The sequence below is a fragment of the Cyprinodon variegatus genome, unplaced genomic scaffold (genome assembly GCF_000732505.1).
Source record: "Cyprinodon variegatus isolate N-32 unplaced genomic scaffold, C_variegatus-1.0 Scaffold422, whole genome shotgun sequence".
Taxonomy (NCBI): domain Eukaryota; kingdom Metazoa; phylum Chordata; class Actinopteri; order Cyprinodontiformes; family Cyprinodontidae; genus Cyprinodon; species Cyprinodon variegatus.
In genome coordinates, this window is record NW_015150875.1 from 612,617 (window position 1) to 627,176 (window position 14,560).

Below are 14,560 nucleotides of genomic sequence, written 5' to 3' on the forward strand. Positions count from 1 at the left end.
TTTTTGTAAATACATTTTACACTAACATTTAAGATATTGTGAAATGTATCAATATGAATTTCTTAGATGTGCAAGATGCATATTTGATTTTTAATGACCAGTAATGTGTCATTCAATTTTTAATTGGGTTGAAGATGCAGGACTTGGAGGGAGGGGGGAGGGAGAGAGAGAAAGAGAGAGAGGGAAGAATAAACATTTTGGGATTCACATGGAAAATGATACAATGTAGTGTCCTTTTTTCCAGATGTTTGTTAATGTGCATAGTTGCGCTTAAATAAACACATTCTCAGAAAATAAATAGTTTTTATATATATATAAAAAAAAAAGTATAAAGCTTACTAATAGTTTCTCCATTATTAAACTGGTAATTTTTTTTTTTGTAGGTTTGTGACACAATGTTGGACCATGCAAAACACAGATTAATCTTGATTGTGGGCTTAAAGGATCTCTGCTCTGTTTGAATGACAGTCTTTGTCCCAGCAGAACATTCCCTCCGTATAATGCCATCATCTCTATGCTTAGGAGATGAGGCAGCCTTATTATATCGATACCTCAAAGCTGTATCTGGATACACTATTAATTAGGTGGTATAAATAAAAGTCTTGTTTGCATGTTTTTTTTCAATAGTTTATTTTAGACTTCTAGACTATTTCAGATAATTTATATAGCACCAATCACAACACATGTCATGTAGCGTCCCGGCTAATTGATGGTCTGACTCTTTAACTGATGGTTCATATTCCTTTATTTTAGAATGGTCTTTGAAGGCAGCATATGAACTCACCGTAAGAGCTATAAGAAAATAAAAGTAGAAAAAACACAATTACATTTCCTTTTAATCTAATAAACAACCGTTTAAACTAAGCAGATTGCAGATAAACACACAAATTATTCTGAGCTATTAATAAAACAAACGAATTAGCTTAGCTATAAAAAGACAGATACAAGGCTAAAACTTGCTACATCTAACACATGTTACATCCATGAAACAATCATCAAACTCCAACCGGACACAATATAACATGAAAAATAATTAAAACAAACCTTGTGCCCTGTATAGCCAGGTGCTAGTGCCTTTTTATAAACTTTGGAATACCTTTACTGCAATTGACCGTCAGTTAGTAAGCGTTAAAAGAAAAACCGGAAGTGAAGGGGTCTCGCCGAGTGACTTTCAAAATAAAACGGAAATTGCCTTTTCTAAATATAAAAAAATAGTGAGCTGACATCGAGTCGCTTTTCATAACACCAATTACACAAAAATAAAAACAACAAATTAACTGACATGTTTGATCATAATAAAGGTAATTTACATGTCATCTCAGTGCACTTTACAGAGACAATTCAACCAAATCATACAGTCTGATTGGTTCAAAGTTTTCCATTTGAGGAAAACCAGCTGATTGCATCGACTCATTAACCCTAAGGCAATCCCTCACACCAAACATGCAAGCGACAGTGGAGAGGAAAAACTCCCTTTTAACAGGAAGAAACCTCCAGCAGGACCAGGATCAGTGTGAGCGCCCATCTGCTGAGGCCGACTGGGGTTCAAGGAGACAGAAGCAGACATTATTTGCACATTAAAACAACAGAACCTTAAATAACCTTGTTTCCATGTTGGATTGAAAAGGTGTTTTTCATGTTTATATAATGTGATTTTATGCCTTCAATTATTTTCCATATTTTATTCAGATTGTAGCCAAAATTATATTGAGTATCAAACGTTTTCCTGGCGACCGATCCAATTGGAAATTTTATCATATTAACAAATCTAAGCGCTTTAAGGATTCAACTGTCTCTGAATCTTCCAAACAATTTTCCTGTTATCTTCATTCTGAACGGATCAATCTTAGTTTTCTCCAACAAACATATTTTCCTGTTGATTAACACTTATTTTTATTTGTTATGATATATGACCTGATCTTTTGTTATGGGCCACTACTAAGTTCTGAATGTTGGAACGTTCATCGTGTTTCCTTAAATGTAGTTTTATGCCAGGAAACAAACTGGTTCAGATATTGACTAAGTGTATTCTACCAGGCCTCATTGTAGGTTTCTCCTGTCAGCAACTTTTAGACTCTATAACCTTCATAATCAGCTCTGCTCCTAACAAACCCAGCAAGTTGTTTACATTCCTGTTATTATTTGCAAAGTTTTTTCATATTCTTGTAAATAATCTTATTTATGCTCACGTGCTCCAGGCACAGTCTGTACTTTTGCTGCTCATTTCTAAGAATCGAGGCAAGCTGTTTTTAGAACTGTCCAGTTTTTCTTTCGTTTTAACCGTGCTGTTTGTCATTGCCGTATTTTCAGTGCTGTCTCAGTGCCTCTATTGGTAGACCTACGTTCCTCCATTAAAGTTAGAAATTTTAGTTTTATTCTTCTCATAGCAAGTATTTTTGCCACAAGCTTGTCTATGGCTACAAAGTGTTTTGAGAAGTGATTGTTTTATGTAAATGGTGAAAAGCATCACTGAAAACGAAATAAAAAAAACAAGGTGGGGCAGAAACTGGATTCTGAGTGAGTGTATGTGTATGTATATATATATAAATATATATAAATATTCTTCTGATGTTTGTTCAATGCTCATCCTCAGAGAAATCCTTTTAAAGAAGGCAAAGGTGAAGGCAAAGAAGAAACCAAGGAGACGCTCTGACAGCTCAGGAGGCTATACGCTCTCTGATGTCATTCAAAGTCCTCCTGTTGCAGGTACTAAAATGCACACAGACAAAAAACAATGTCCTCGCATCTTCAGATCCTTCAGCTCTGCATTTTGTTAAAGAAATCCACTTCAGTTCTTGTCTAGAAGTAGTTTATTGTTTGGGTCGGCTTTCGGTCTTACCGTGGTGTGCCATGGTTCCTTCCAGTGGTGTCTCCTATCCTGGTGAAGTCGGGAAAGGCCAACTCAACAGAGTCTCTACAGGAGGTCCTCACATCTGACTCAGAGGGCAGCTACCTGGGAGCCAGCAGTCCCAGAGACATCCAGTCTCCTGTCTTCCATGACAAAACTGAGGTACTTTCCATTTAATCATATGAAAATGTTTGATAGTTAAAGTTGTGGTCTAAATAATGAATTAGTCCACAGTTCTACCAGGTAAGAGCCTCAACACACCGGTTGTGCATGACTTTTTAATCTCCGATCTGATTTTTTTTTCATTCTAAACCAGAAAAGATAGAAATGTTCATATGCCTATATAAAAAAAAAAACATGAGGTCTATTTCTAAACAAAAGAAAAACACAGCAATAAACACTGTGGGACAGTTTATATGCTGACTGAGGCAATGAGAGATGATTCTCAGAGAGAGATCTGTAAAGTTTGTTTTTCTTTTTTTTTCATAAAGAGGGAGATCTGTGAGTTTATCGAAGTTTTTCTTTATTTATTTTTTCACAAAGAAGAGAGAGGATACGCAGAGCTTACCTGCTCTCTTTGCCCCTCGATATTTTGTTTTTTGTGAGGATCAAATGAGGATCACTACTTTATCTGTTTTCTTCCATGCTGAATTTTTATCTTATGTATTCTTTTTTATTATTAATTTTTTTCATTCAATGTTTTTGCACGAGTCTGTAGCCGATGTGTTTACTTTAAACCGTGTCTCTTTCTTCCGGTCAGACCAATGAAATTGCAACTGAATTGCTGCTACAATAGACCTCGGCTCTCAGTCAGACCAACGCTGCACCCTTGTGTAAAATCGTGTCAGGTGTGATCAATGGGGACGTTGTTTTTCAATGAGCGCTAAACACCATGACCTCATCCGACATGATTTTTTTTTTGTTGAATCAGATGCAAAATCTGATTCGGTGTGTTCTGGCCTTAACACGTTAAGTTCTGCTCATAGCTCACCCTGAGCTAGCACTGGGCTTGATGTTTTCTTGGCTTAATATATTCAGTGACTGATGCTTTGATGCATAACTGCCCAGCTGTGGTGCAAATAGCTAAAGGTATAGTTATATTAAAGACGTCTTATTTTTATTCCTCCTGCAGGATGAGCGAGCCTTCAGTCAGAGGCTGAAGACCCCACCCAGCACTCCAACTTCCCTGAGAACCAACCCTCCTGCTCTTTTCCCAACTCCCCCCAGCTCCAATCCAAGAAACATCCTCAAGTCTGCTTCATGGTAGGGAATATTTTCTCTATTCATCACTTATTATTCAAGAATAATTAGAACTTTATGTTAATTACTGAAGTTTTAGCGGGAAAAAATGCATCCTTCAAACTGTCCTTCTATAATCCGAAATCATTGTCTGAATAATGCCCTGGTTTTCCAATCTGCAGTCCTCATCCACCTCCAGTCTTGGATCTGAGAACCATCATGGACATGGAGGCCAGCTCTCTGCAGACTCTTGGTGCAACTCCTAAAAGCCCTGGAATGTGAGAAAATGAAAACCTATTAGACATGCTGATTCTTGAGCTTGGTAAGAGTGTTTGTGCTAAATGTAAACTGCATTTTACCACTTTGGATGTGTGGGTTTTTTTCCTCTCTATGTGCAGGATCATCTCCAACATTAAACCCTCGCCTGTTTCCTCCAAACTGTCCCAGAAGCAGAGGAAGATGTTAGCCTTGGCCAATAGAGAGACGGCTGTGGAAACGTCCCCATCCAAATCAGCTCCAATAGTGACTCCGTCTAAAAGCAGCGATAAGGCCTGGTGAGGCAGCTCAGAAATAAACCAGTAGGCATAATAAGGTCTTTTTAAAATTCTGGATTTTGCCAGAAATTATTGGAAATAAAAGCTTTTTTTTTTTTTCTGCATTATTGATTTAAGCCAGTTTCTGCTCGCTCAGTTTTTAGCACTTAGCAGGGATCAAATACAAATGATGATATTTAGGGATGCACTCTTTAAAAAATGATGAAGAGCTTTTGGTAAAAATGTAATACCAATTTCAAATAACTCCTGATTTCCTGTTTTGCCCTGGTTTGAAGGAGTTTCTATTGGGAAGAGAACTGGCATCTTTTGGCTATATGAAAGAGAATTTTTTTTTTTATATAATAAAAAGCATCCTAATTATCGGTTGTATAAAAATACATTGGAATGCATTATTGCTCGTCAGTGTAAAATGAAGAGTGGATCCACTTTTTCAATATAATTTGAAAATTACAAGACTGGAGTGGACAAGTGATATATTATTATTTATTTTATCATTTTATTTATTTATTTTTTATAATAAAGAATAGAGGCTGTTTCTGATTTCAATATCTGTTGGAGCTTTAAAGTAAGGTGCTTAAATAATTAGTAAATTAGTAATAAAGTAGTACGTTTTTAAATACGTTTAAATCAATGTAAATTAGATAGGAGGATAATATCACATCTTATCAATTACAAAGTTAAGAATTGTATTATCATATCCTGACAGACTTATAAAATCAGTAAACTACTCATCTTTTGAAAAAGCGATAGAACATCAAGTTGTGACAAAGCTGGTGATATACACTCCTAGTAATTAGCTTTTCGCATGGCTAGCATTACAAAATGAACATTCTGTTCTGACCAAACGCTGAGGTATCCAAAACCTTTACTAGCCCAATATGGTGGACGGGTTTAAAGGCTGATTGTTAAAACAGTAACTTTGCAGCAGACTGTTCAGCCTTCCTGTTTTCTGCTGAAAGTATTGCTCTCACTCGCTCTTATACAGTTTGATTGAACCGACTGTCTCAAGCTGTTTCTACAAATGAGGTAGAAAACTTTTTGCTTCCTCTGTCTAATATTGCTTGTAAAAACTAAGAGTAGCCCAAATCGAGTCATCTTCCTGCTATCACTGCTTCCACACTGAGGAGTGGTGTCATTAAGCCGTCATGGCACCGAGTGAGTCGCTGCTTAGAATCAGATTGGATCATTTGTGTTCTATACGTACGGTTAGAGCTTGTTAAGCCAGTATCACTGGTTTTTTAGCACTATTGTTCATCAATGAAGCAAAATGTTTAAATATGCTTGAAAAACATTTAAAATGAACAGAGATCGGTAAGAAATCTCATTTTATATTTGAATAGTTGTGTACAGATTTTCCGTATGTTTGCTTTCTGCAGGGCAACAGCGATCCAGTCTCCTCCCTCTTCATGTTCTTTTCGGGCTCTCATAAAGGAGGAAGAAAGCCGTTTAACCAGAGCGGGTCAAGCAGGACCACAGAGGGTCCAGGGATCCTCTGTCAACGTTGCACCTGCAGCCAGGAGGGTGACCTTCAAAAGCTGCGAGAGCGGCGAGCCAGAGAAGCCCAACGGGTGAGCAGAGTGTTTAGAGCTGCTTCAAGGAAAATGAGGTGCGGTCAGGGTAGGAAAAGGTTTTCAATGTGCAGGTCATAGAGCAAAAGGGTTAAATTATCAACAACACAAGGATTTTAGAGCTGATCTGAAAGTATGAGCTTCTTTCTGCCTGGAAGGTAATTAAGCCTGAAACGGAGTAAACATTCAGAGTCTTCTGGTCTGTTCTGCTGATTTCCACTTGAAGGCACTGTTGAGGTATTTATTGTGCCGTCATCATGGTTTCCTTTTTGTTTGCTCATTTCACAGTATCACGTTTCTCTCTTATATTATTGCTTTTTACTTTATCTAAGGTAACCTTTAGATGCAAATAAAAGCGATCATGTTTGCAAACTTACTTTATCATTACTTTTAAAGATGAGAAACTAAAATTAACATAAATTTGTTTGATTCGTTTTTACAAGAAGGGGAAATAAGAATTTAATGTTTTTGTTTAATCTTACTGGTTAAGTGGTTATCTCAAAGTTCTGGGTTTCTCTGCGGTTATCTGCTGGGGTGCTTGAATACTCTGATGTGGACAGCTTAGAGTGACCCGATGCAGCTGGGTTGACCTGCCTGCAGAGACCGAGTCACTCTGACCTTTACTGCCTCTCTTGACAGCTGGACAAACACTGTATTCACACACAGTATCCCGGCCTGTGGAAGCAGTGCTCTGTTCTGCAAAGTATGCAGCTATCTCTGATTATGGTTTATTACAGGATTTATCCAACTTCCTCCTGTAATGTAACCAGCAGATGTGTGGATATTAAACGGCCGCAGGATGCGGTGATGTGAAGGAGTTTAAATCAGGAATGATAAGGCCGTTCAGGAGACAGACGCATTAAAGCCTCGGTCAGGAAATTCTGGAGCGTCCTTCCCGAGTCGGAATTATGAAAGAAGCCTCTAATCTTTGATTTGATAGAATGTCGGACATTTTTTCCGTCTTATGTCTTCAGCGAGTATTTCCAGAGGAAACTGCTGGCCGTATCGTTACACTGGCCTGGTTCCAGGATCCATATGAACTGAATGCTTTTAGACACGTTTATAGTTCTTGGCAAAAGTTTTCATACCGCTTAAAGTTTTTAACATTATTGTGACTTTAGAGCCGTTAATGGATTTTATTTGGATGTTTCATGAATAGGCAACGCAAATTAGTGCCCAATCCCCTTAAATCCAATATTTAATATGGATTTAATACTGGTTTTCAGCTGGCCTTCAGCTGGGCCCTTCTAACAAATGGAAACACACATTTAGTTTTGCCTTCCTGGAAGGTGAACCTCTACACCAGCTTACCTTCATATTCCATTCATCTTCCGTTCTAACCATGCCTCCCCACAGCATGATGCTTCCACCACCATGGCTCATTATGGAGGTGGCATTCTGAACGATGCAGTGTTCGTTTCGGCAGCGAGACGAGCTTACCTGGGGTCCGTTTCACGAAGCAGGTTTACTGAAAACGCGTCAAATCGGTGCTCCACTGATAATGGCTTTTCCTATTTAAGCTTTTCCTATTTGCTTAGCTCTTTGTGGACCTGATTAAAACTGATTTAACTAATCGATAACAGCCGCTTTGGAATTGAACACTCAGACTTCCCGACTTTTTGGCTAGATCAATTTAGAGTTGAGGATTTTAATCTGAATTTGTTACACCTGCTTCATGAAATTGACCCCTGAGCTCTTTCCACAGCAACATGATTATTAAACATGAAAACAGTGTCTTCAGTAAGAGATCTCTCAGATCCGGTAAAAGATGGACCGCTACAGATGATACTTCCTATCAACACCTACAGCAATTTGTTAAATAAAAAAAAAAAGCCAAGGAATTAAATATCCCATACAGCAACATGTGGTTCTCTCTGTTCCCCTTTATTGTTCATGTTAAAATAAAATGTACTTCCTCATCCTGATTTAAGAATACATTTTTTTTTTGAATAGGTTTGAAGCCCTTAACTGTAGGAGAACTAGCTGTAGACATTAGCTGGTCTGGAGCATCCAGCCCTCCTGTTCCTTCTGTTCCTCAGAGGGAACGTTGAAGCACATCTCTTTATAGAAAGAATGTTTATAGAAAAGTGTGAGACGTTCGGCTCTTTGTTTAGCAGTCTCAGCTTGCATGCTAGCGGTCAAGTTGGGTCAACTAGAATAAAAGTTAAGCTTGTGTAGAAGGAAAAAAGTTATTTGTTCCGTTTACCTGAATGAACCACAAGACTTCTGGATCAATCTGTTGTCTGGATGTGAGACCTTAGAAATGTTTGGCTATTTATTTACAAAACATCAGAACAAAGTATGGCGGTGGAGTGTTGATTATTTGGGCTGGCATTACTGCCTGACATCATAGTTGGTCATCTGACGCCCTGCAGGAAATCTGCTGGAAGGGAAACCGAGGAGCAAAGTCAATGCTTTTCCAAGCTCTTATTAAAGTCGCACTTTAAGCTGATTCAGATGTTCTAGAGAGCTGTTCATCAGTGTTCTAAACAACTAAAGCGAGGCTGGAAAGAATATTGGGACAGAAATGTCAGCCCATTTTGAGTCAGGCGGAAAATGACTGATGGCGGGGAATACTTAGTTTTCTGGTTTATGAATGAAGGGAAATGAATCAGTCGGGAGTAATGAGGCTCCCTGCATGTCTGGAAGTGAGTTGAGCAAAAATCGAACTTAAAGAATTTAACCTGCAGCATTTCTGGATCTAACCCCAACCCCTCCTTCCCTCAGACCCTGGGTGCTGGCCGCAGTGGGCAGCCCTCCTCTCTCCTCCCTGGTGACCTTCGCCTCCATCGTGGAGGAGGAGAAGCAACAGGAAGCGGCGCTGATCCGCAGCAGAGAGAAGCCGCTGGCGCTCATCCAGGTAGAGGGCACATGCACACACTCGCTCTGGTTGTGACTGAATGCAGAGCTGGAGGTAAACAGCATGAGGGTGGAATGTCTGCTCCTTCTGTCGTCTGGCTGATTATCTGTTTAACATCAGCCTCAATGCAGTGCTGCTCTGGATGCTTCCCTCCAGCTGCTGCCAAACTTCTGCCGCTGCCTTCACTAAACGCTTTTCCCTCCATGCGGCTCTCTGGTTGTCATTAAAGTCTCCACCATCAGCGTTTCCTGTTTTCACCCATGAGTCAAATCATCTTTTACTGAACACATTATCCCATCGCATCATCTTCTGAATCTGTTTGGTTTCTTTCTTCTTTAGATTGAAGAGAGAGCCATACAGGACCTGCTGCTCCACTACAAGGCACGGAACAACCCAGATGAGCTGATAGTGGTGGAGACAACAGCCAGAGGCCCCATGGCAGCCCCAACCTGGCACAAACACTGAGACAGCCGTTATCGACGTACCATCAGAGGGAGGAGGTGGAATCCACATCCCGCTTTTAAAATGTTCTGCTAAGGTTCTGGTGCGTCTTATTCAAATGCGAGAGAATGGCTTCTTTGTATGTCACAAAGTACTCCTAATAGGAACTTTCTGGATTCTGTTTGCTCTAATATTACTCGGCAAAACAAAAGGAAAACAAATGTCCTTTATTTCGCTTGTTTGTCTTGTTGAAGTTGCCAAAGAATTGAAATTAGTTGGAGAACTTTAAGCTGCAATGCGGGTCCAAACTAAATAAAGAGCTCATGCATGTGTCCGAATAAGAAACCCATGAGTGCCAAACTCGGGCCGGCATAGCGTCAGCTCTAATTACTGGGCTGCTTCATAGAGGATCACCCATCTGGTGTTCCTTTGAACTTAATCTGCTAATAAGGGTTTTATAACAATAAAAAGAAAAGCTCCATGTTCCTCAGTAGGATTAGAATCCAACCCAAAAAAAAGCAAGGATATGGGAGGTTATGCTTGTTGACATCAAAGCACAAATTCCTCACCTTTATCAGCAATCATTTAGATGTTACTACATTTAATGGATTTATAAGGTGGACACGGTGGGAGTTGTTAGTTTAATTCAGTAGAATAATAACAATAAAAAAGATTTTTCAGTGTTTGACCTGCTGAGCCAGTAGATCTAGTCAGTTCTGATCTCGTCCGGTTGATCATTACAAATGTTTTTTTGTTGACAGATTTCCTCAGCTGTTATATAACCGGCGACGTAGTGATCACTAGGTCAGCATCTTTAGATGGTAAATAGTGAAAATGCATCATTTGATGTGGTTACAGCGAACGTTGAGCCGAGGCTCGAGATGGAAGGAATATTGTGAAGCTGGTTATTAACACTGATTTCACTTTTCTTCAGCTAAGTTCTGCTTTTTGGTTCCCTTTTGGCTCTTCCCCTGTAGCCAGTGTTAAGTTTTTTTTTTACCTCATCTTTAAACAGCATATTCTCATTATGACATACCAGATGTCTTTTTTTGTTTTATTTTTGTGTGTCTAAAAATGAAAGATGTGAAAACAAACTGGCATGCATAATAATAAAGGATCTCATCTGTGCAATAAACTCGTGTGTAATGTTGGATTTCATTGATTTGTCTCAGTTTGCCAGTTTTAACGTTCCAGTCGCTTACGTCAAAACGTCCATTTAATGTCCTTTTTAGTTTCAAATAAAAATAACGTTTATTCCCCACATCTGATCATGCCCCATCGGCCCTGAATGAGAGGAGGACCATTATCAAGCCCCAGTCTGTGATTAACTGTGATGACCCTGATCTCAGCAGAGAGGATGGCGATTGAGGGATTTTATTGGCTGTAATTGAACACAGAGCGTCACGTCGGAAGTCGGAGAGAGACGACTCATGGGGAAAAATGTTAATGACGGATTAGGATGTATTAGCTAGGGCAGAGATGACACATTAACTGGAGGAAAAACGTCTTCCTTTTGACCTCGTGCTAATGTGATGTGGCTGATTTATCATTTTTCAAATGGACTGCTCATTGTGTTTGTGCTCAGAATAAAAATCTAGTCTGTGTACAAAATGAATGAAAATTGGTTTATTGAGCACAATTAAGGACTTTTCAATGTTGAGGGCCACTTTCATTCTTTAGTTTTTTTGTTGCTAATGTAAGTTGCTGTCCCTCGACTTGTACAGGTGTCTTTAAAATGCATCTAATGTGGATCTAAAGAGGTTTGTGTAAAGAAATCAAATGCATTATGTCCTGGTATTTCTATGCTGTACGACTCGCTAATGACGCCCATTTTTATAGTGCTTCCTGATACGAAGGTGTATAAATCTAACCTGCTGCCTCAGAATGGATCAGACTATTTTCCCCATTTCCATCTCACTTTATTCCCACCTTAATAAATGATTTAATTAAAGTTCCATAGTCTCTATGAATAAATGAATGAAGCAGGGTTAGTTAATAATTACCATAAAATCCAGCAGATTGGGCTTAGCTGAAGCCACTCCAAGCATTTGTCATGCTGAGGTGAGTGAAGCTTCCTAATGGCATTCAGTGTTTGCATGTTTATGGATATTGATCCAATTTATTGCTATTTTAGCAACTGTCAATCATGTATTTTTATTCTGTTTTTAAGATAACTTTGTCCATGTTATTTTTTTTTTCTGTCATTTTAAAAATTATATATTTACCCACATTAATATGCTAACAATGCCTGTTACTTTTGGCTAAAGAGAACAAATGTAGCAAAGCACTTCAATCTTTGGGGATTTTCTGTCTTTCATTTCCTCTTTGCTTTCCAGTTTCCACTGTTTTTTTTTTTTCCTTTTATTGTAACATACTGCATGATTTCCAAATACTAAATCTAACTTAAATCTAAACCTTGATCTAGTTATTATATTAATGTCTTTCCTTTGCAGAGTATCTGTCCAATCCTACTTTCCGTTATTTTCCCGTTGAGCTGTAATTGAATTTGAGAACCCTGGTGGGAATCCCTGCTGTAGATTTCATCACGTAAAAACTCTCCGAGATCAATCGAGCATTACGCAGTATTTGAAAAAAGCAAGCTCCTCCCTTTTAAAAGTAGGAGGATAAGCCCTGGCTGTTCAGCTTTCCTTCCAGGCAAATGGGAAAGTCATAGGGCTGTCATCCAGATGGTGCGGATAACTCCGGGATTAATTTGTTTATGGAGAAAAAGTGACGCTCCAGACGCCCCTTGGGACAGCTGCCACATTTCCAACCTGCTCTGACTGCATAGAGCCAGAGGGAAGTAAATCAACAAGATCAAAGCATTACTTACTCAGCCATCACTTATCAGGTAGCTCTCAGTATAGAACATTTAGTCTAATAATTATAAACAGTTCTTAAGTGAATCTCCAACTTGTGCTCTTAAATGAAACCTCCTGCCTCAGGATATTTGAATGAATCACAGTTGACATTTTGTCTTCTAGGTATAGTTTTACACACCTTTCTGAAATCACTCTTTCCTCCTTGCTACAAATAACCACACCTAATAACATATAATTTTCATATAAAAAACATACCTTAGAAAGCTCAGTCCTGAAATGATCTGAATATTTATCGGAGGATTATCAGCAACTGACGATGTGGATTTCAGGTTAGCATTTCATATCTTGTTAACATAAACTACATAACCTAAAAAAAAAGGAATCTGAACAATAACTGTCCTTAGTGCGCTTTAAATATATTTATTTTGGTGGTGCGCAGAATGACGGATGGGATTAAGGGGGGAATAAAAGGGGAGAATGTAGCCTAGACCCCCTTAAGTACTGCAAAAAGTCTACGATTCAGAGGTTTAAGACAAGTTTCATGGTAAGAATTAAGCTCAAAGCTTTGCAGGTATATACGATGTAATACTGGAGTGGTACAGGGTTGGTCTTCCTGCTAAAATGTCAATTGTTTTATTATACAAGGAAGTTTTCTTCAAGAACTTTAGAGTTTAAAGTATAGATTTAAACTGATAATGTCCCACCTTTCCTTGTTTATTTAGGGACTTATGTTTATGCATTTAGCAGATGCTTTTATCCAAAGCGACTTAGAAAGTAGACAGTTTTACAGTTATCAATATGACAAAAAGTTCTCTAGAGGAAAATCCTTTGTCATAAATAGTGGTGATGGTAAAGGGAGTGAAAGAGTAAGAGAGGGGTACAGAGCTATGGGTAAGAGTTAGGATAAGAGAAGCTCTTTGAAGGTTTTTAAAGGCTTCCTAGACATAGAAAGGGACGCTGCTGTTCTTGTGGCGCTTTGTAGGTCATTCCGCCACATTGGAACAACCCATGAAAACAGTCTGGTGTAGGCACTGCAAGGCAACAATCCATTGCTGACCAGAGTGACCGAGTTGTGAAATAAGCCTTTGCAAGAGGGGGATGGGGGGCGTTCCCTGAAGCACTTTGTAGGCTGGCATCAGGAACTTCCCCAGTGGGACTTAAACTATGGGGACACTGGATGAACTGATCTCTGTACATTTCTAACTCTACAGGCAAACTGAAGATCTGTGAGGCTTGTGTGTTTTTACCAAATCACCTGCTGTTTACCTACTGGCCAGCCTCACAGCTTGTCAGCTGTGTAAAAATTCATTAATGAATCTTTTGCTATTCAGATATCAGCTGGCTCAAGTGGTCACCCGTCCTGCAAACAGGAGCCTGGGTTCGTATTAGTGTGGCACTGATATCGATACCAGTATAGAGCCCCAATCCAGCACTAAAATGGTGGTATTGGTATCGGCAAGTACCAACAAATAGGGCACCGATGCCATTTTGAGAGCCAAAAGTTTATTCAACTATTGTCACCCATTCCAGGTAGGCAAAAAGTTTTACTGGACTCACTTTGTTTTAGTCTTTTTCCTGCTTCACAAAGGTAGGCAGCAGCTTGACAAAGCCATGATGGCAATTATTGTACATCCAAGTAGTATGCAGTTCTTCATATATACACACACATCAATTTCAAACAGATGGTATCGGTAAATACTGCACAGCCAGCTAATAGGTATCGGTATCGGGGCCAAAAAATGGCATTGGTGAAACACTAGTTCGTATCAGCTGGGAGGATTGAGCTGCCAGTGTTGGTCCTTAGGCAAGACCCTTTACGCTAATGCCTGCTTTGGGTGGGACTGGTTAGGGCATTGCTTGGAATCCAGAGGTTCTGAGTTCGACTGCCACTCGGAGTCCCCAAGTAAGACCATTAACCCCACACTGCTCCCCGGGTGCCACAAAATGGTGGCCTACTGCTCCCCAAGAGGATGGCTTAAAAGCAGAGAGTTAATTTCATTGCTCTGTACTTGTGACATCAATGACAATTAAAAAAAAAAGGCAAAGATTAACTGTGCACTTTGGACTGCACCTTTTAACTTCCATTATCTTTCTGTCATCTCCAATCAGCTCCTCTGTCTCTGCAAAGCATTGAGCAACATTTCATGTGCAGTGTTAGTCTTCCTCTCCACATGTTTTGGATGTGGAAGGGACACAGTGAGACCTTTTAGTTACCAAAGGCATCCAGG

The 14,560-nt window shown here is 39.3% G+C and overlaps 1 protein-coding gene across 2 annotated transcripts in view; it reads left to right on the forward strand.

Moving 5' to 3' along the window:
* Positions 1-10,651, forward strand: part of ibtk (inhibitor of Bruton tyrosine kinase) — a 28,616-nt gene extending 17,965 nt beyond the window's left edge. For both annotated transcript variants that reach the window (XM_015388417.1, XM_015388418.1), the window contains 8 exons: positions 2,594-2,706; positions 2,865-3,010; positions 3,981-4,111; positions 4,270-4,365; positions 4,486-4,641; positions 6,018-6,209; positions 8,937-9,069; positions 9,409-10,651. In XM_015388417.1, the coding sequence (XP_015243903.1) occupies positions 2,594-2,706; positions 2,865-3,010; positions 3,981-4,111; positions 4,270-4,365; positions 4,486-4,641; positions 6,018-6,209; positions 8,937-9,069; positions 9,409-9,534 (1,093 nt within the window). In that variant the 3' untranslated portion in view covers positions 9,535-10,651. The remainder of the gene's footprint in view (positions 1-2,593; positions 2,707-2,864; positions 3,011-3,980; positions 4,112-4,269; positions 4,366-4,485; positions 4,642-6,017; positions 6,210-8,936; positions 9,070-9,408) is intronic.
* The last annotated feature ends 3,909 nt before the right edge of the window (positions 10,652-14,560 follow it).